Genomic DNA, 22,481 nt, shown 5'->3' on the forward strand with positions numbered 1-22,481 from the left:
GTATTAGTGGTTTGTCCCACAATTACAATAGTAAAAGAATTTTCAATACAGCTCTTTGATAATGTCTCTGAATATAAAAGCTGGTGTTCTGACCCTCATTAGTCCAATAGTGAAGATGACTCCGAATCCTTCCTCTTATGAATTCTCTTGGTTTTAACTGCAACCCTTGACATTTTAATATTTTTTATATTTCTAAATATATATATATATATATATATATATATATATATATATATATATATATATGTATATATATATATATATATATATATATATATATATATATATATATGTATATATATATATATATATATATATATAAATATATATATAATATACATACTGTATATATGTGTGTGTGTATGTATATAAATGCTTGTGTGTATGTAAATATATGTGTATATATATATATATATACATACATGTATATTTGTATATATGTATAAATGTGTATGTATATATATACTAATATATATATATATATATGTATATATATATATATATATATATAATATATATATATATATATACATGTATATTTGTATATATGTATATATATATATACATATATATATATATATATATATGTGTGTGTTTTTGTATATGTATATGTATACATTGTACATATATATGCATATATGTGAGTATGAAATATATATATGTATACATAAAATATATATATGTATTTATATGTAAATGAGTATATGTGTGTACGGTGTGTGTATGTATGTATATGTATATATACATAGTATATATTACATATATATATATATACATAGTATATATTACATATACACATATGTATATATACATACATATGTCTATATATACACACATATACAAATGTGTGTGTATATACTGTATGTATGTATGTACATAGTTGTATATATGTATGTGTGTATGTACTGTATATGTGCATGTATATATATATATATTATCTGTATATATTCTCTTTACATCTCATCATTGCTTTCTAACTGAGTCATTGCACCTTCCCGCGCAGAAAGCTCAAGAGGCTTTTCGAAAGTTCCAACATCAAACCATTGTCATCGTCTCCAACAAAAAGCCTTCAACCTCTCACAGTTTTTTGCATTCATATCCTCCACGTCACACACTTGCTTCTTTTTTTCTATTTTTACAGTGGGTATGTTGCGGTAGCAAAATGTCCCCCTTGTCTTCCCCGCAAATCAAAGGAACCAGAAGCATTTTTTCCTGTTCTTTTTGGTGGTAGCAGTGGGATGGACGGCCTGGGGGGACTCCTGTTGGTTGGGCGTGGTGCAGGGAGGGGTGGTGGCTGCGGGGGTCTGGGGGGAGCCCTCAGGGGGGTCGCCGACTTTCCACGTGCGGACCACCTGTCCTTCCTGAAGACGAAAGTCGTGCTCTACGCTAGATTTAAGAAAAGAGAATAACAGATGCGTTAGTCAATTGAGGTACACTATATTGCCAAAAGTATTTGGTCACCTATCGAAATGATGAGAATCAGGTGTCCTAACCACCAATTAAGCACTTTGACATGGAAACTGTTTCTACAAACATTTGCGATAGAATGGGCCGCTCTCAGTTATTTCCAGCGTGTAACTGTCATAGAATGCAACCTGTGCAACAAATCCAGTCGTGAAATTTCCTCGCTCCTAAATATTCCAAAGTCAACTCTCAAGCTTTATTATGAGAAAAGTGAAGAGTTTGGGAACAACAGCAACTCAGCCACCAAGTGGTAGGCCACGTAAACAGACAGAGAGGGGTCAGCAGATGCTGAAGCGCATAGTACAAAGACTTTCAGTTGCTACAGAGCTCCAAACTTCATGTGACATTCCAATTAGCCCACGTACAGTACGCAGAGAGCTTCAGGGAATGGGTTTCCATGGCCGAGCAGCTGCATCTAAGCCATACATCACCAAGTCTAATGCGAAGTGTGGGATGCAGTGTTGTAAAGCACATCGCCACTGGACTTTAGAGCAGTGGAGACGCATTCTCTGGACTGATGAATCACGCTTTTCCATCTGGCAATCTGAGGGACCAGTTTGGGTTTGGAGGTTGCCAGGTTCCCATGGCTCAGTGACACTCCCTGTTTCCTGTTTAGTTAGGTTTCCAGAGCGCGAGTGACTTCATGCAACGAATCTTCCTTCAAAAAGTTTTTCTTCCGACCGACAAATATAAATAGCTAGCAAATATTTTATCAAACACATTTCATATTGATATCAATTATGTGTCTATCGCGATACATAATGATGTCGTTTTATCAACCCAGCCTTATTTTAGGCAGCAATATTATTCAATAAAGGACACTTATTATGTATGTCTAGCTTGTGTGCTAGTGTGCGCTTAGCTGTCGTGTAGCTACTAGCTTCAAGTAGCCTATAGCCGACCATGCCTATCTTTTGTAAATGACTTCAGTAAAATACAAGGAAAGACCAACTTTGTGTTTTATTGGAAGACATTAAAATGTTGATTGGCTGCCCAGCTTTGCACAAGTAAACACGTTGGAGCCACGGGTACCCCACCCAATACGGGGCCCTTGATTTCGACAGCGGAGTGCAATGATTGGTATTCATAGCTGTCAATCCCAGACTGTTTTGTGTAACGATTGTGTACTCTCTCTCTCTCTCTCTCTCCTCTCTCTCTCTCTCTCTCTCTCTCTCTCTCTCTCTCTCTCTTTCTCTCTCGGCTGCATACTTTTTCCTACTTCTCTGAAAGGGGCCCAATCCAGAATGCTGGTGTGAAAGGCCAGCGTACTGAGCTAAAACAACAGGCAGCCACCTCTATTTTGAAGGTCTCTGTTACACTCGCACAGTTGACTAAAATCATCTTTGTTTTTTTCCAAACGTGTTTTCGTGGGTGGGGCCCCGCCTTTGATTAAGACGAAACAGATCAAGTGTCATTCACCCTCTCACTCACTCTCACATGAGTCCACCGTTTTTCGGTTGCCTACCTGGTGGTTGGCTGACCGTAGGTTGTGGAAGTGTTGGAATTGATATATAGCGTAGCCTGCATTTTAAATGTTAATATAGCCAACGATGAGGTGGCGACTTGTCCAGGGTGTACCCCGCCGTCCGCCCGTGTGCAGCTGGGATAAGCTCCAGCGATCCCATAAGACAGTGGTCCTCAACCACCGGGCCGTGGCCCGATTGGTACCGGGCCGCAGAAGAATTTTTTATTAATTAAAAAAAAAAATAAAAACTTTTTTTTTTTTTTTTTTATTAAATCAACATAAAAAACACAATATACACTTACAATTAGTGCACCTTACCACAAAAACCTGCCTTTTTCATGACAAAAACGTCCCTTTTTCATGACAAAGAAAAAAAAGAAAAGAAAAAAAGGATTCCCCCCCCCACCCGGACCGCGGGACAAATTATTAAGCGTTGACCGGTCCGCGGATACAAAAAGGTTGGGGACCACTGCCATAAGGGACAAGCGGTAGAAAAACCAACGATCACTGTCAAAATCGTAATCATGATTAAAATTTGATTATTGTGCTTCCCTACTTCATAAGTATTGTTAAAATAATTGTATCTTAAGTTATCACAATACTTTGTGTTGAAATGAGTTCCCGGCGAGAAGACAAAAGCTGTCTTTGAACAAACCAAGAAGAAGGCTTCTAAAACTCCACTGTGTAGGGGGGGAAGCAACATGAAGGTGTTCTGTTCCTTTCATGTATTGTAGTCAACAGAAATATATTGTCTTGACCCAAGAACTACAAAAGCGAAGAGGAAACAGGACCAGACTCCCCTTCAGGCACTGCTTATTTGAACTGTTTTACGACCCTTTCTGTGAACTGTTTTATGACCTTTTCTTTCAACTGTTCTGTAACCAAAGGCAATGCTGTTTACGGCCCCCTTCTGCTAAAAACAGCGGTTGCCATGTAATCAGGGAAAGTCCAAACAAAAAGAGGTGGCTGACAATCTTTCGCCAGAGCGTGCTGAGACACTGTACAAGGGTTAAGTGTCCAGCTGTCTCTCCTCAAATTGAGCCAAATTTAATTCTGTCTCTGTTTAATTCTTTGGTTCTTGTCTTGTTCAATACAAACCCCGTTTCCGTATGAGTTGGGAAATTGTGTTAGATGTAAATATAAACATAATACAATGATTTGCAAATAATTTTCAGCCCATATTCAGTTGAATATGCTACAAAGACAACATATTTGATGTTCAAACTGATAAACAGTTTTTTTAGGTGCAAATAATCATTAACTTTAAGTTTTGATGTCAGCAACACGTGACAAAGAAGTTGGGAAAGGTGGTAATAAATACTGATAAAGTTGAGAAATTCTCATCAAACACTTATTTGGAACATCCCAAAGGTGTGCATGCTAATTGGGAACAGGTGGGTGCCATGATTGGGTATAAAAGTAGCTTCCATGAAATGTTAAGTAATTCACAAACAAGGATGGGGCGAGGGTCACCAATTTGTTCGCAAATTGTCGAACAGTTTTAGAACAACATTTCTAAACAAGCTATTGCAAGGAATTTATGGATTTTACCATCTACGGTCCGTAAAATCATCAAAAGGTTCAGAGAATGTGGAGAAATCACTGCACGTAAGCGATGATATCACGGACCGTTGATCCCTCAGGCGGTACTGCATCAAAAACAGACATCAGTGTGTAAAGGATATCTTTACACACTGATAAAACCACTGTCAGTAACTACAGTTGGTCGCTACATCTGTAAGTGTAAGTTAAAACTCTGCTTAGCAAAGCAAAGCTCATTTATCAACAACACCAAAGAACACAGCTGGCTTCACTGGGCTCAGGCTCATCTAAAAAGGACTGATGCAAAGTGGCAAGGTGTTCTGTGGTCTGACGAGTCCATATTTCAAATTATATTTGGAAACTGTGGACATGGTGTCCTCCGGAACAAAGATGAAAATAACCATCCGGACTGTTACTGGGTCAATGTTCAAAAGCCAGCATCTGTGACGGTATTTGGGTGTATTAGTGCCCAAGGCATGGGTAACTTACACATCTGTGAAGGCACCATTAATGCTGAAAGGTCCATACAGGTTTTGGAGCAAAATATGTTGTCATCCAAGCAACGTTATCATGGATGCCCCTGCTTATTTCAGCAATAAAATGCCAAGCCATTTGTTACCACAGCGTGGTTTTGTAGTAAAAGAGTGCGGGTACTTTCCTGGCCCGCCTGCAGTCCAGACCTGTCTCCCATCGAAAATGTGTGGCGCATTTTGAAGCGTAAAATACGACAGCGGAGAGCAAGGACTGTTGAACGACTAAAGCTCTACATAAAACAAGAATGGGAAATAATTCCCGGTACCAACATATTGGTATTGGGACAACACTATTTTTTTTATTTATTTTTTTGCTGCTTGCGCTGTGGAAGGCGGCTGCATCTCCAGTAGCTCTGTAGTGGTACATCTTTTAAACCTATCTTTTATCTTATATTTTATCTTTAATTATAATTATTATTTATTATATCTTACAAACATATATTTTATCTTTTATCTTTTAGCTTTTAGCTTTTTTATGTTTTCCTTGAAGACGGTGAATCCCTGTATATATCCAATGGATACTTTTGGCAGTTTTAAAAGACCAGGAAGCAGCTTTCTTTCTTATTCGAGAGAGGAGCTGCTCAGTCTGAAAATGATGGGGCGAACTGGTGTTCGACACTCCATACCACCGGAGCTAAGGAAGAATCCTCGGGGCTGCAAAGCGGGAGCTAAGCTAAAGGAGGAAAATCGACGGCGCTACACACCATCCATTCCTTCCGTCATCATGGGGAATGTGAATTCGCTGCCGAACAAGATCGATGAGCTTCATGGACTAAAAAACCAGCGTGCGTATCGAGAGAGCAGCCTGCTCATCTTCACGGAAACATGGCTAAACCACCTGGTACCGGATGCTAACGTGGACCTCCAGGGATTCACCGCAGTGAGAGCTGACAGAGACACGAAAGCATGTGGTAAAAGAAAAGGTGGGGGACTCATCATATATGTTAACAGCCCCTGGTGTAACCCAGGACACATTTCTGTGAAGAAAGTCTTGTGTTGCCCTGACCTGGAGCTACTAGCTGTTAGCCTACGGCCATACTATCTGCCGAGGGAGTTCAGTCACGTGATCTCCCTTTGTGTTTACATTCCCCCGAGGGCAGATGCTGCCAATGCATGTGAGATGATCCACGCCATCACATCAAGGCTACAGACAAAACATCCTGAGGCTTTTTTCATCATTTCTGGGGACTTCAATCATTAGTCATCTCTGCGGACCAGGTCAGAGGTCAACTGAGGAAGCTACAGCCAAGGAAAGCAGCAGGCCCAGACAAGCTGTGCCCCCGACTCCTGAAGACCTGTGCTGCAGAACTGGGTGAACCACTTCAAAGGATCTTCAACCTCAGCCTGCAGCTGGGAAGAGTGCCCACCCTCTGGAAGACGTCATGCATCGTTCCAGTTCCCAAAAAGAACTGCCACAGTGCGCTGAACGACTACAGACCAGTGGCGCTCACCTCTCATCTGATGAAGACATTGGAGCGGCTCTTTATCAGCCTCCTCAAACCACAGGTGCAACATGCCCAGGACAGCCTGCAGTTTGCGTACCAGGCAGGCGTTGGTGTGGAGGATGCTATCCTTTACCTGCTGCATCGAGCCCACTCACACCTGGATAAGGGAAATGGCACTGTGAGGATCCTGTTCCTGGACTTCTCGAGTGCCTTTAATACCATCCAGCCCCGCCTCCTTCAGGACAAGCTCTACAAAATGCGAGTGGACCCCTGCCTGGTTGCCTGGATTTCGAACTACCTCACCGACAGGCCACAGTACGTCAGACTGAAGGACATCACGTCTGACACTGTGATCAGCAGCACCGGAGCACCGCAGGGAACGGTGCTGGCCCCTCTTCTTTTCACCCTGTACACCGCTGACTTCTGCTACAACTCAGAGCTGTGTCACATCCAGAAGTACGCGGATGACACAGCCATCGTCGGGTGCATCAGGGATGGCAGAGAGGAGGAGTTTTGGAATCTGGTGAGGGACTTTGTTGTCTGGTGCCACACGAACCTCTTGCAGCTCAATCCATCAAAGACCAAGGAGCTGGTCATTGACTTTGGGAGGTCGAGTCCATGGTCACAACCTATTGTGATCGAGGGAGTTGAGGTACAGACCGTGGACTCATTCAAGTACCTCGGGGTTTGGGTGGACAATAAGCTGGACTGGACTGTTAACACGGACCATCAGTACAAGAAAGTACTTGTACTTCCTCAGGAGACTGCACTCCTTCAACATCTGCAAAAAACTCCTGTGGATGTACTACCAGTCTGTGGTTGCCAGTGTTCCGTTCTACATGGTAGTGTGCTGGGGGGGCAGTACATCTAAGAAGGACAGCTCCAGACTTGAGAAACTGATCAGGCGGGCCGGTTCTACAATCGGAATGAAACTGGACTCACTGGTGACGGTGGCAGAGAAGAGGACTGTTGACAAACTAGTGAGCATCCTGGATGATGCCAGTCACCCTCTGCATAGCGTTATCAGTAGCCAGAGGAGCCTGTTCAGTGCTAGACTGCTTCATCCCAAGTGCAGGACTAATAGACTCAAAAACTCCTTTGTCCCACACGCCATTAGACTGTACAACTCCTCTCTAGGGCGGGGGGTGGGGGGTACTAGGATGACAGGGGATGCAAAACAATAACAGTGCAATATGTTTTCATAACATGGTCACTACTGCCTACTTTGTCTTGTTATAGTCTTGTTTTACTGTTATATTTTTATTCCCATTGTTGCTTTTTAGTTTTTATTCTTGTTGTAATATTTCTCTATTTTGTTTCCATTTAAACCCCCATTATTTACTTTTTACTTTTATTTAAATTGATCTCAACTCTGTACACTGCTGCTGGAATTTAAATTTTCCTGAAGGAACTCTCCTGAAGGAATCAATAAAGTACTATCTATCTATCTATCTATCTATCTATCTATCTATCTATCTATCTATCTATCTATCTATCTATCTATCTATCTATCTATCTATCTATCAGTCTATCTATCTATCTATTATACACACACACGCGCACATAAAAAACCACACACACCTGTGTTGTGTTTTGTCATTTCCATGCCTTCTCTTTTATGGTGATGTCTGTTTTCTTCAGTTCATTATTCCTCAGCAAGGCACACCTGCAAAAAATTTCTACCTAGGAGTATTTAACTCCTCCCGCCACCTGAACAGTTTTTTCCCCTCGGCCATCAGACAGATGAACTATAACAAGATCTGATAGCTCAGTTACAGCTCATCTTATTACCTATTCTGTTTTATATGTCTTTTATGTTGCACGATTGCACCAAGAAAAATTGCTAGTTTGTGAACCTATTCTGAAACATTGGCAATAAAATTATTCTAAATTCTGATTCTGATTAAGCTCGTCACTGACAGCTGGGTCTTGCGGGTTATTGTCTCCTGCACCGCCCACGTGAATGCGCCTGCTTCACTTTGTCAGTCCTGGTATGTTGTCTCTCCTTATTAGTGAAATCCCTCACCTCTTTGTGTTTGCTTCCTAGCCTCCCTGAGGTAAAGAGGATTTTGTGTTGGACATTTTGCTGTGCTCAGTGCACCCTGGCCTTTTCCCATACCGACCACTGAGGAACCTGTTTTTGTTTGTTTATTCATGGTGTGCACTTCTGCCCCATCGCCTTTTGTTACACTTTTTGGACTTATTAAATTTTGCCCTTTTTGTAATTCTACCTCGGCTCCCGTGTCTGCATCCTGGGGTTACCTCCTTGATCAGGTCATAACACACCTGCACGTGCATGCAAACACGGATACGTCATAGCAACGTGCTGCCTTACATTGGACAACTGGACTCATTCTACAGCATATTATGTATGGAGGCATTGACACACTGACTGTATAGGTACGATTTGAGTCCCCTCATGGACACGTAGTATGTGACCATACATGCTGGATAATGAATCATAGCAGCACATAATACTCTCCAGAGAGTCCCAGTAATATCCAATATTTCGGAATTCTCGCCTCCTCCGCACCGGGAAAGGAAATGGAGGCAGGGGAGACTTCCAGTAATGAGGCTGTTGATGATAATTTAGGGGCTAAAGTGCTGAGTGTCTCAGAAAGGTTGCAGCGACATAAATGATGGCAGTCGCCACACCGCACGATGGTCAGTCACATGACCGATGCACCCCGAGTGCAAGCGGTTATATATCAGTGTTGCAGCCATCTAAAGACAATGTTTGACATATTGTCAGCTGGTTAGATATTGGCTCGCCGCCTCTTGCTGTGATCGACTCGCTTTTCTTTCCCTTATTTGTTCCCTCTGCTATTCTGGCTTATTATGCGGTGGCCTAGTTAGAGGGTGTTTCTCATCACAGCAGCGGCAACGGCAGAATATGCTGGAAATAAAGAGGACTCCCGTGGATAAGAATATGAGTGGGGATGACGGGGGGAGGGGAAGGCGACAACGGCGGTCGTGACTGCTCACGTTTATCCCCGTAGGGTTCGGAAACAACTCCCACCTCCACTCTGGATGCCCACTGGCGGGTTTATGCAAGCAAAACTTAAGACAGCAGTGTGCGGTAGTACGGGCATACCACAGAGGACTTCCTCCAAAAAGACTTTAATGGAAACTCCTGATGACCTTTTTACTGGGGAATGCTGCACACTCCTGCACATTAATTCCCCGAGCTTTACAGATGCCGTGTCTACTGTGTGGGCTGTGTCATACAGCAAATGCACTGCATGTACTTACGTAACTTTTTTTAAATTGTACTTGTTTGAGTAGTTTTAATGCAACATATTTAATATCATTATCTTATTTAGGGATGTTCTGATCAAGGATTTGTGCTGCCGACTCCTATCATTCACAAGTGAGATCGGCCAATACCTATACAGATACTGATCTCTCTGGCACTTAACGAGGGTGGACGCTCCCCTTTACGCTCCCTTATCTCTCCTGTTTGCTTCTTTGTTTTGTTTTGTCTTAACTTTTTTGTTGCCTCTTTTTGCACTGCTCTCCAAATCCAAACATTGGAACTATTTAACTGGCTTCAACAAAATTGACAAGATTTTGGGTTTGGGGGAACCTGCTGTCGTGACGAAGCGGTTGTTGCTGGACACACCACGGACTCTTGGGAGAAGAAGGACGGCCACGTGCTTGGTGACCCTTTTCTGTCGAGGACGTGAAGATATCCACCTATTCAACAGGACATCTGCTGATTGGAGTAAGCGTTGCTCTGGTTTGTCGACAAATTGGGAGTTGATGGCAGTCTTCAATGTACCCCAAAGCTGCCACAATGATTGGAGGATGCGGGAAGAACTGTGGATTACATCGGACTGTCTACCCCGCAGTTTTGAGGACCAGTCATAGACAATTTAGAGTGAAACGCACATTTTATTTTCACCCGCATAAAAATCATTTTAATTTGGATTGTTTCCCTGGCTTTGAGACTCTCCTGAAGGACAGCGCAGCGAAGACACAAGAAACTCCCTTCTTGTCTTTCATGGACACACACCTGTTGTTGTTGACTTTGGACTAGAAACTGCAATATATCAAGGCCGCGGAACAGAGACAGACTACGGGCTTACACACACACACACACACACACACACACACACACACACACACACACACACACACACACACACACACACACACACACACACACACACACACACACACTTTAGGGGGCCCAGTCGCGGAAGAGACAAAGAAAATGTCAGCAATCATCACACATCACACTCACGTCAGCAATCGTCACATACTCGTCAACCAATAAGAATTCGGCGGGGGAGGGTCATGGCAGAAGTGCATTGTCGGTCATGGAATGCTAACTGCTATATGCTATATGCTACTACCGTAGCTATTAAAATGGATCATTTCATCGTTGGCGGTAATTTATAAAAACTGAGAAGTGCTGAACAAAAATTGGACCGTTAAGGAAATCATGTACTGCAGATTACAAGCTGGACGTAGTGAAATATGCAGCAGAAAACGACAAAAGGAAGCGGCACATACCTTTGGAGTTGGCAGAGTTGTTTAGAAGCGACATCGAGGAAGAAGATTTCATGGGATTTATCGATTAGGAGTGACAGATTGTTTGGTAAACGTATAGCATGTTCTATACGTTATAGTTATTCGAATGACTCTTACCATAATATGTTAGGTTAACATACCAGGCACCTTCTCAGTTGGTTATTTATGCCTCATATAACGTACACTTATTCAGCCTGTTGTTCACTATTCTCTATTTATTTTAAATTGCCTTTCAAATGTCTATTCTTGGTGTTGGGTTTTAGCAAATAAATTTCCCCCAAAAATGCGACTTTTACTCCAGCGCGACGTATATATGTTTTTTTCCTTCTTCATTATGCATTTTTGGCCGGTGCGACTTATACCCCGCAGCGATTTATAATTTTAAAAATACGGTACTTGATTAATTTTCAATTCACAAAATGTACATTTATTTTTGGTGGCGCTTTTTCAATGGTTATTTATTGGATTTTATTGGCAGAATAGTTGAGCTCCCATCAGACTTGTATTTACGTTTATTTTATATTTAGAAGGCATTAAAAAAAATCTATTTGTCGTCATGTAATTTAGAATAATTGTGAACGATAGGCAAAATCTCCAAAAAAGTGCAGTTCCCCTTTCAAATTGTAGTCTGTCCAATTGTATCATATCAGCATTTGTTGTGGAAAGTTCTCCTTCTTTTGTTGTTGAAAGAGAGGATCACACAATGAAAAGCCTTCCTCTGTGTCAACAGTTGTAGTTTTTTTTTCTCTCCGGGTTAAATGCCAAAGTCAAAACTAATTGAAACAATGTTATATTTCCTTCCCCGTAGTCTTGTGCGTTAAACACTGAAATAGTATTATGTTTTTCTTCCTGCAGAAAATCATCAATCTTGCATTGAGCCACTGATGGAGTCCACAAGAGGAGTGGAGGAGGAAGTTAAAAAAAAAAAAAAATAGAACAAGCTTTTTTCTCAAAAAACTCAGCAGGATGTCTCCGAAAAAAAACAACAAGGCAAGACAAGACAATAAGGCTGCAAACATGAATAAATAATTCTTCTGGGACACAACATCCAGAAATCTGAGATAGGAATGGAGTTTACAATTAAATCAAGCTAATCACAGGATGCTCAAAGCCTATTGGCATGCCTGTCACATCCTGTTATACCAAACACACTGCAGCTTAAAGCCATCATGTGATTGTTCTCCATACATCTAAAAGACTCTACAGAATACGTAATCGTGGTTCTTTGGGTCAACATTTTGCATTGTTTGTTATGCAGACCATCTTCAGACCACTTTCTGACCATCTCTTCAGGATGCATCGATTTTTGGGCGGTCTAATTCACATGCCTCCCCTTTGACACCATCTCCCTTAAGCCGGGTTGTACAAATCCCGTTTCCATATGAGTTGGGAAATTGTGTTAGATGCAAATATAAACGGAATACAATGATTTGTAAATAATTTTCAACCCATATTCATTTGAATATGCTACAAAGACAACATATTTGATGTTCAAACTGATTAACATTTTTTTTTGCAATTAATCATTAACTTTTGAATTTGACACCAGCAACACGTGACAAAGAAGTTGGGAAAGGTGGCAATAAATACTGATAAAGTTGAGGAATGCTCATCAAACACTTATATGGAACATCCCACAGGTGTGCAGGCTAATTGGGAACAGGTGGGTGCCATGATTGGGCATAAAAGCAGCTTCCATGAAATGCTAAGAAATTCACAAACAAGGATGGGGCAAGGGTCACCAATTTGTAAGCAAATTGTCGAACAGTTTTAGAACAACATTTCTCAACGAGCTATTGCAAGGAATTTAGGGATTTTACCATCTACGGTCCGTAAAATCATCAAAAAGTTCAGAGAATCCGGAGAAATCCCTGCATGTAAGCGATGATATTACGGACTTTTGATCCCTCAGGTGGTACAGCATTAAAAACCGATATCATTGTGTAAAGGATATTCACCACATGGGCTCAGGAACACTTCATAAAACCACTGTCAGTAACTACAGTTGGTCGCTACATCTGTGAGTGCAAGTTAAAACTCTACTATGCAAAGCCAAACCCATTTATCAACATTATCCTGAAACGCCGCCGGCTTGGCTGGACCCGAGCTCACCTAAGATGGACTGATGCATAGCGGAAAGGTGTTCTGTGGTCTGACTAGTCCACATTTCAAATTATATTTGGAAACAGAGGACGTGGTGTCCTCCAGAACAAAGAAGGAAATAACCATTCGGATTTTTATAGGCGCAAAGTTCAAAAGCCAGCATCTGTGATGGTATGGGGTATATTAGTGCCCAAGGCATGGGTAACTTACACATAAATAAATGATAAATGGGTTGTACTTGTATAGCGCTTTTCTACCTTCAAGGTACTCAAAGCGCTTTGACACTACTTCCACATTTACCCATTCACACACACATTCACACGCTGATGGAGGGAGCTGCCATGCAAGGCGCCAACCAGCACCCATCAGGAGCAAGGGTGAAGTGTCTTGCTCAGGACACAACGGACGTGACGAGGTTGGTACTAGGTGGGATTTGAACCAGGGACCCTCGGGTTGCGCACGGCCACTCTTCCACTGCTTCACGCCGTCCCATTAATGGTGCCTTCACATCTGTGAAGGCACCATTAATGCTGAAAAGTCCATACAGGTTTTGGAGCAACATATGTTGTCATCCAAGCAACGTTATCATGGACGCCCCTGCTTATTTCAGCAAGACAACACCACACCACGTGTTACAACAGCGTGACGTCATAGTTAAAGAGTCCGGGTATTACCCTGGCCTGCCTGCAGTCCAGACCTGTCTCCCACGGGAAATATTGAAACCTAAAATACGACAACAAAGACCCCGGACTGTTGAACAACTTAAGCTTTACATTAAGCAAGAATGGGAAGGAATTCCAACGGAAAAGCTTCAAAAATGTGTCTCCTCAGTTCCCAAACGTTTATTGAGTGTTGTTAAAAGAAAAGGTGATGTAACACAGTGGTGAACATGCCCTTTCCCAACTTTTTTGGCACATGTTGCAGCCATGAAATTCTAACGTAACTATTATTTGCAAACAAAAATAAAGTTTATGAGTTTGAACATCAAATATCTTGTCTTTGTAGTGCATTCAATTGAATATGGGTTAAAAAGGATTTGCAAATCATTGTATTCCGTTTATATTTACATCTAACACAATTTCCTAACTCCTATGGAAACTGGGTTTGTAGTTTTGAGCATTTCCATAACGAGTCTACTGACAGATATAGAACTACAAAACCCAAAACCGGTGAAGTTGGAACATTGTGTAAATGGTAAATAAAAACAGAATACAATGATTTGCAAATCCTTTTCAACCTATATTCAATTGAATTGACTGCAAAGACAAGATGCTTAATGTTCGAACTGAGAAATGTTATTTTTTGCAAATATTAGCTCATTTGGATGATGCCTGCAACATGTTTCAAAAAAGCTGGCACAAGTGGCAAAAAAAACTGAGAAAGTTAAGGAATGCTCATCAATTACTTATTTGGAACATCCCACAGGTAAACAGGCTAATTGGGAACAGGTGTGTCATGATCCGTGGTCCGGATCATGTTTTGTTTAGTTATGTTCTGTTAGTTTTGGACTCCCTTAGTTCCTGTATTGTGCACTTTGGGTGTTTTTGGTTACCATGGGTGCTAATTGGTTTCACCTGCCTCTGATTAGTGCTCGGCACGTTCACCTGCTGTTGAGCACTAATCAGAGAGCTATTTATTCACGTTGCTCACCACAGTCGGTGTGGCTTCATTGTTTTGCGGGATGCAACTGTCACATTTGGTGTATGCCTGTTCTTGATTCTGTGCTAAGCTGTTACCTTAGCTTCCCGTGCGATGGACACATTTTTCCTTTGTTTCTTTCTGTCTTTTTAGTACTTGTATAATTAATTAATTATCTCCTACCTCACGCTGCTTTTCAGAAGAACAAACCTCGACCCGACGTCATCCCTGATTGTTTCCACCTGTTCCCCATTACCCTCATGTGTCTTATTAGGCCACGCTTCCCTTTTTTCTGTGCCAGATTGTCTCGATTATTCGTGCCTCTCTAGCATCCTGCCCATGCCTTGCCTCGTCTCATGTTTGTATACCTTGATCCTGAATTCTTTCGTTGCTATTTTGAGTTTTCTTTTTCTCCTCCTCAGCAGAGTGATTTCGTGTTATTTAGTTTTACAGCCGCAGTGGTGAGTTTTCAGTTTTTTCTTACAGTTCTTTCTTTAATCAATTTTTTGAGTGACATTTTTTGTTAACCTTAATTAGATTGGAGAAAGTGTATAATTTTCATAGCCATTGTTTCTTCCTCCTGTTGGAGCGTTTTGTGTTTATGATAAGTTTCATAGAATATACGGCGCCGAGTATAGTTCGTCATTGTTTTTGTGTTTTCCTCCTTTCGTAGTGATTTTCGGTTATTCCTTTTTTTTGGAACCTTTTCGCCGACTAGTTTAGTGAGTGTATATATTGAATTGCCCTGACTTTGGAAGTGAAAGGAAACATTCACAATAAAAGCCTGCCGAATTATCCCCTACTCTGCATCTGAGTCCTATCCTTTTGACCAAGTTTGACAGGATCGGGTGAGGGTCACCACTCTGTGAACAAATGCGTGAGCAAATTGTCAAACAGTTTAAGAACAATATTTCTCAACGAGTTATACAAGGAGTTTAGGGTTTTCAACATCTACGGTCCGTAATATCATCAAAATGTTCAGAGAATCTGAAGAAATCATTGCACGATCCCTCAGGCGGTACTGCATCAGAAACTGACATCAGCGTGTAAAGGATATCACCACATGGGCTAAGGAACAATTTAGTAACTACAGTTTGTCGCTACATCTGAAAATGCAATTTAAAACTCTACTTCGCAAAGCCAAAGCCATTTATCAACAACACCCAGAAACACAGCTGGCTTCACTGGGACTTCATTCTGCATGTGTTACAACAGTGTTGCTTCGTAGTATAAGAGTGTGGGTACTAGACTGGCCTGCCTGTAGTCCAGCCTTTTTTTGTCTTGTCTTGTACCCACCCCTGACGTCCCACGCCTTTGTTGCCTCACCTCCCATGGTTTGATGGATAACAGAGCAGCGCCCCTGGTGGCTGCAGCTTTGAACTGGATGCCCGACCCCTTTCCACTTGTTGTAATTCTCCGGTTTTCACCAATGTTATTATACACAAAAATGAACCTATTATTCTTCTTCTTCATAATTTGGCGCGCTCCACCTACCACATTTTTCCATCCAATTCAAACCGTTCGAACTTCAAACTCTTCAGCCTATTCCGAAAATTCAGGCTTTCCTCGTCAATTTCCCAAAATTACAGGAATTCTCGGAATTCCCAGTTTTACGGGACATTTTTCTCATTCAAAATAATTGGACATTTTTAAAACTTATGCATTTCCCACATTTTTTAACCGATTCAAACTATTTTACGTTCATCAAACTCCACCCATCTTGGAAATTCAGACTACCAATGTTTGAAGTTCTAAAAAAATTCCAGGATTTCCCAGACTTCCTGGTTTTCCAAGCTCTATGTCCACCTTTTCTTTCTTTTGACTACTCCTTCCACATGTTTCAACACATTCCAACCATTTCACCATGAAACCATTTTTCTTATTCAGGATAAAAAACCAAGTAAATTTTTAAACCATAAAAAAATTTCAGTTTCCCCATTATTAAACGAATCGTATAATACATTTCTCAAATATATCATGCTACTACTTCAACATTTCTTAGCCAATTCAAACAATTCAAACTCCAACCAAGACAATCATTCTATTTATATATTTTTTTTAAGTTCCATCTTTTTCCAAAATTCCCAAATTTCCAGGAAATTCCCATTGAAATAAATAGGACATTTTTCAAAGTTCCACAATTCCTACATTTCTCAACCGATTCAAACCATTCCACCTTTAATACATTCCACTCATCCTGGACATTCAAAGTAACACTTTCTCCAGCTTCCCAAAAATCATTTCCCCCATGCAATCACAGGGAGAACATGCACAGGCTGCTGTAGGCAGGAGCTCTGTGCTCTTGTGTCCTCTTTTTGTGTTTCCCTCTTGTTTTCATGTCTTATTATATATTTTTTTGCTTTTTGGTACGGGACTCTTTGGGACTGTGTGACAAGAGGTGCCACTTTCGTGACCTCTGTGGTGCTTTTTTGGGGACTTCTGGATCTGCCTCCCGGGAGCCTTTTGGCCATGGAGACCAGCTGCTGGGTGTCTGCCACACCGGACTCTGTTTGGAGGGACTGGAGGAGATGCGGATGAGGGGACAGGACTGCAGAGCTGGCACTGAGCGCTGGGACGGAGAGTCTTCGTGGTGTCTTGGCTGGGTGAGCAGGTGTCGGACACCTCAGTCACCTTGGACGTATCCTCGCTCATCCATGCAGACTGGACACTGGCCGAGAGTGGAGTCGGCTGTCTTGGTTGCTTTGTTGGGTCTGCTCCTGTCTCTGGCCATGCTCCCTCCACCCTAGCGGACGATGGCGTGGAACACCGCAAAGGCCACCGCAGTGGATATGTTTCTTTAACTTTTTATTCATAGCTGTATGTAGAAGTGTCTGGTTGTATCTGCTGCTTTAATGTCTTTAATGTCCTCTGTGTTCTTTGATGTTTGATGTTTCCCTCTTACACACATGTAAGAGGGATGTGTACTATGGCTATGAGTGGTTGTTTTTTCCCTTGGCCTCAGTCTGCACCCCCTCTCCAGGGCCCAGGCTAAGACCGATTTTTATTTTATTTTATTTTAATCTTCAATTTTTTCCTCCCATCCCCCCCCCTCCCTTGTTTACCTGTATCTCATCTTTTTTGTAAGGGGCGCTGGAAGCCGGCAGACCCGTCAGCGATCCTGTTCTGTCTCCCTGTAATGTTTGTCTGATCTTGAATGGGATTGTGCTGAAAATTTTAATTTTCCTGAAGGAACTCTCCTGACGGAATAAATAAAGTACTATCTAATCTAATCACATTCCACACAGAAAGATCACACCCTGGAGCTTCACAATGTGAAGCACCAGTACTAACCCGTAGCACAGTGGTCTGCAACCTCCGGCTCTTTAGTGCCTCCCTAGTGGCTGCCTGGAGTTTTTCAACAATGTATGAAAATAGAAAAAAGATGGGGAAAAAATATATTTTTGTTTTAATAGGGTTTCTCTGGGAAGACAATCCCACTATTTGTTTTAAACATGCTTTTCTGATGAGAGTATTTGGCGAGTGCCGTTTTGTCCTACTAATTTTGGCAGTCCTTGAACTCACCAGAGTTTGTTTACATGTACAATTTTCTTGTTTTATGCCTCTCTTTCTTTGTCTGATTTTGTCCACCAAACTATTTATGCTGTGTGTGAATGCACAAATGTGAGCTTTGTTGATGTTATTGACTTGTGTGGAGTGCATGACTTCAAGCAAACCAATGCTAACATGCTATTTAGGATAGCTTTATGTACATATTGCATCATTATGCCTTACTTGTATGTATATTTGAGCTCATTTAATTTCCTTTGTCTGCTGTTTATTTAACTTATATCTGCATTTCTTGTGACATCATATCTGTATGTAATATTGGTTGCATTTCTGAAAGTTGTTTGCGTGCCATGTGGATCCAGACCACAGCAAACATTACCCAGCTTGCATAGATTGTTATTAATCCATTCAAAGAATACAGGCCGCCATTTTCAACAATTTCAAAAAACAAACCATTTCCACATTTAACATAAACTCAAATAGCATTTCAGTTCAGCATCAGCTCTTCAACATTCAAACTATTTCAACATTTAAATTATTCTTACAGTACATTACATTAATTTTACATTCTATGAACATTTCAGTTTAGCTTCAACATTGGAGTATTCACACGTTATTTCTTCAGGAATTGCTTTATCTCACAGGAGTTTTGTTTGGTTTAGTTTAGTTTCTTTTCAACTCTTCTTCCCCCCATGTTTTACCGCTTTCTCACCTTTTACGGGGCGCCGCCTATGTGGCAACCCATTAATGTTCCTGTTCGGTCTACCCTGTATGATGTTTGTCTGATCTTTAACTGGTTTTTTCGGAAAATTTAATTTTGTTGTACAAGTTCCACTCCATACTATTCAAGACGCTTTTTCATTATCTCTTCTAGTTGCGCCGTTTTGTAGGCGGTCTTATTTGACAGCAAAGGATGCATGTGCATGTACAAGCCAGTCTGCCCCACAACAAGAGGATAGAGAAAAAGAAAGAACTTATTGAAAACAACTTTGGATTACATCTGAATACAAGTGATGTATTTACCTAAAGCTGTCTGGGTAAAGCTCTACCATCTATAGAGATATCTGCTGACATAATTAAAGCAATACACATCTCAAATTCCAAATGGCTCGTTTGGAGCAAGTTTGGAAGAAGGCAGCAATTTTGTTTGTTTAAATCCCTGCCACGTCTCCATGGTTGGAGTTCAAATTTTTGGAACTTACGGGGATCCCCAATACACAAATGAAGCTACCAATAGGTAAGAAATGTTGGTTTTACAAAATACGTCCCCTTTAAGACAGCATTACATTATTAATGAAACTGTTTGGAGTTTGTTTTAAAGGTCCGTCTATTTTAACTTCAATAAGTTGAAATTCCTTGCAGATAACATATTTTCCGGAACATATGGCGCACTCCAACCAGCTATTTTCTACCGCTTGTCCCTTTTGGGGTCGCTGGAGCCTCTCAGCTGCATTTGGGTGGGGTACACCCTGGACAAGTCGCCACCTCATCGCAGGGCTAACACAGATAGACGGACAACATTCAACATTCTCAAAACTCTTATTTTCCGGACTATGAGGTGCACTCAAATCTCTTGTTTTCTCTCAAAACTCAATAGTAAACCTTATAACAAGGTGCGCCTAATGTAAGGGATAAACTTGGATGAACTTACCCACCTCAATGCGTTTGTTACATTGAACGCGGTGAATATGGCCTAGAGTTAAATATTTCAATTAAAGCTGCCACTCTGTATAATTATAACCAAATTTAAAAATCATATTTGTTTTAAACACTGCATACACAAGTGAATGAAGGGCATTCTTAGTCAACAGCCATACATGTCACATTGAGGGTGGCCCTATAAACAACGCCGACACTGTCATAAATGTGTGCCATATTGTGAAACCACACTAAACAACTATGACAAACACATTTCGGGAGAATATTTGAAACAGCAGGAAAAAAAATACCCAGGATTACCTGCAGTACCAAATCTTTCGGAACGCTTCACTATTATATTTGGTACATGGTGTTATAAGCATGACAAGTAGATGGCAGTCAAACATAAGAGATAAGTCTTAAGTAAACACCAACACTTTAAATGTTCCATTGAAAATATAGAACATTACACACAACGCTCAAAAATCTATCAAAATGTCTTAGCAGTAAATGTTTTAGTGCTGTTAGGCCTTGGCAAGAATGAGGACTCACTTGCAGACGGGAAATGATGGACGCGGGCTTTTTAGTCTCCAGTTTCTGAGAACTCTCTTCAGATAGAGAGAATAAACAAATGGCTATATACTCTAGACTTGACACACTGGAGTAAAAAGGAAACATAGTACAGGACAAAAAACAATAAACGGAAAATCTACACAGATCTAATAATTAAAAACCAACAATCTACGATTAACTGCACCAAAAGAAAATCGCTCACGAAGAGGAGACAAAAAGCTATAAACAGAAACTACACTATAAAGGGCAAAGAAAACTACAAATTAAAGCTCTCCAAGAGGAGGGAAAAAAGAAAGCAGAGCACTATGAAATTAGCTAAAAAAATAAAAATCGGATCAAAAAACTTTAGAAAATCAAAATCACTCTTCTTCAGAGAGTACAAAGAAAGCAAAGAACAAAGCAAGGCAATACTTAGCAACAAGACTGTGGAAGACAGCTGGAGGTACAGCATCAGACAATATACTCTGGCAACAAGACAGGGGAAGATGAGGGCTATAAACACATGAGGGAGGGTGACACAGGTGGGCACAATCAGGCAATCAGGAGAGACATCAGACAGGAGGAAGGGCAAGTGGTCTGAAACGGGAGGAGGATTACTCTTTCAACATAAAACAGGAAGTTCGCCAGACAACCCCAAAACAGGACTTCCCTCACCGCAGTGTGACAAGTGCCTTTCCAAATATAAAGTAGTGTAAAGTTCTTACTTATATCTGTCAGTAAACAGGCCATGAAAGCTCTAAAACATACCGGTGTAGTGAGTTTACATTATTCACACAAGGAACTTTAGTCATTAGAGTTCCGGTCGGACACATTTCCTGTGTTGTTTCCGTATGAGGAGGTGCTGCTCTGTTATTGATTGAAGTAAAGTCTGAATGTAATTAAAACAGTTAGCCCCATTGTTTGACACTTTTTCCACTCCCATCCTTGCGCGCTACACCGCTACAACAAAGATGACGGGAAGAAGACGCTGCCAAAGGTGAACCACGTAAATCAGACCGCCCACTGGAAGCGACTGTCAGAAAGCTGCTTGAAGATGTTCTGTAAAACATCATTTATGCAACATTTTTACCAAAGAACCACCATTACATGTTATGTAGACCAGTGGTTCTCAAATGGGGGTACGCGTACCCCTGGGGGTATCTGACGGTATGCCAAGGGGTTCATGAAATAAAAAATACTAAATATAGCAACAATTCAAAAGTACTTAATGAATGCATTTATTGAATAATACTTCAACAAAATATGAATGTAAGTTCATAAACTGTGAAAAGAAATGCAACAATACAATATTCAGTGTTGACAACTACATTTTTTGCGGACATGTTCCATAAATATTGATGTCAAATATTTCTTTTTTTGTGAAGAAATGTTTAGAATTAAGTTCATGAATCCAGATGGATCTCTATTACAATCCCCAAAGAGGGTACTTTAAGTTGATGATTACTTCTATATGTAGAAATATTTATTTATAATTGAATCACTTGTTTATTTTTCAACACGTTTTTAGTTATTTTTATATCTTTTTTTCCAAATAGTTAAAAAAAAGACCACTACAAATGAGCAATATTTTGCACTGTTATACAATTTAATAAATCAGAAACAGATGACATAGTGCTGTATTTTACTTCTTTATCTCTTTTTTTTCAACCAAAAATGCTTTGCTCTGATTAGGGGGTACTTGAATTAAAAAAAATAAATGTTCACAAGGGGTACATCACTGAAAAAAAGTTGAGAACCACTGATGTAGTCCACAAGGAAGTGTTTCCAATTTAGAAAAAAAAAGAAATAATAATATGACTATTTTAATGCGCCTTAATAACTGAAAAAATATTAAAAATAGACCATTCATCGCAGTGCGCCTTACAATCCGGTGCGCCCTATGGTCCGGAAAATACGGTATTCTAAAACATTAAAACATTAGTTACTTAAATCTCGTCATCTCTTTCTGTTTTGACATTATTTCCTAGAAGTATATTACCATGTTTTTACCGGACACAACCTTATTTGCAAACCTCTAACCCTTTCCTGTAATGTTTT

The 22,481-nt window shown here is 40.6% G+C and overlaps 1 protein-coding gene across 2 annotated transcripts in view; it reads right to left on the reverse strand.

Moving 5' to 3' along the window:
- Positions 1-594: 594 nt before the first annotated feature.
- The window catches only part of LOC133536245 (mucin-2-like), a 152,461-nt gene continuing 130,574 nt past the window's right edge, over positions 595-22,481 (reverse strand). For both annotated transcript variants that reach the window (XM_061876629.1, XM_061876628.1), the window contains exon 4: positions 595-1,386. In XM_061876629.1, the coding sequence (XP_061732613.1) occupies positions 1,188-1,386 (199 nt within the window). In that variant the 3' untranslated portion in view covers positions 595-1,187. The remainder of the gene's footprint in view (positions 1,387-22,481) is intronic.

This window comes from Nerophis ophidion, linkage group LG17 (genome assembly GCF_033978795.1).
Source record: "Nerophis ophidion isolate RoL-2023_Sa linkage group LG17, RoL_Noph_v1.0, whole genome shotgun sequence".
Classification (NCBI taxonomy): Eukaryota; Metazoa; Chordata; class Actinopteri; order Syngnathiformes; family Syngnathidae; genus Nerophis; species Nerophis ophidion.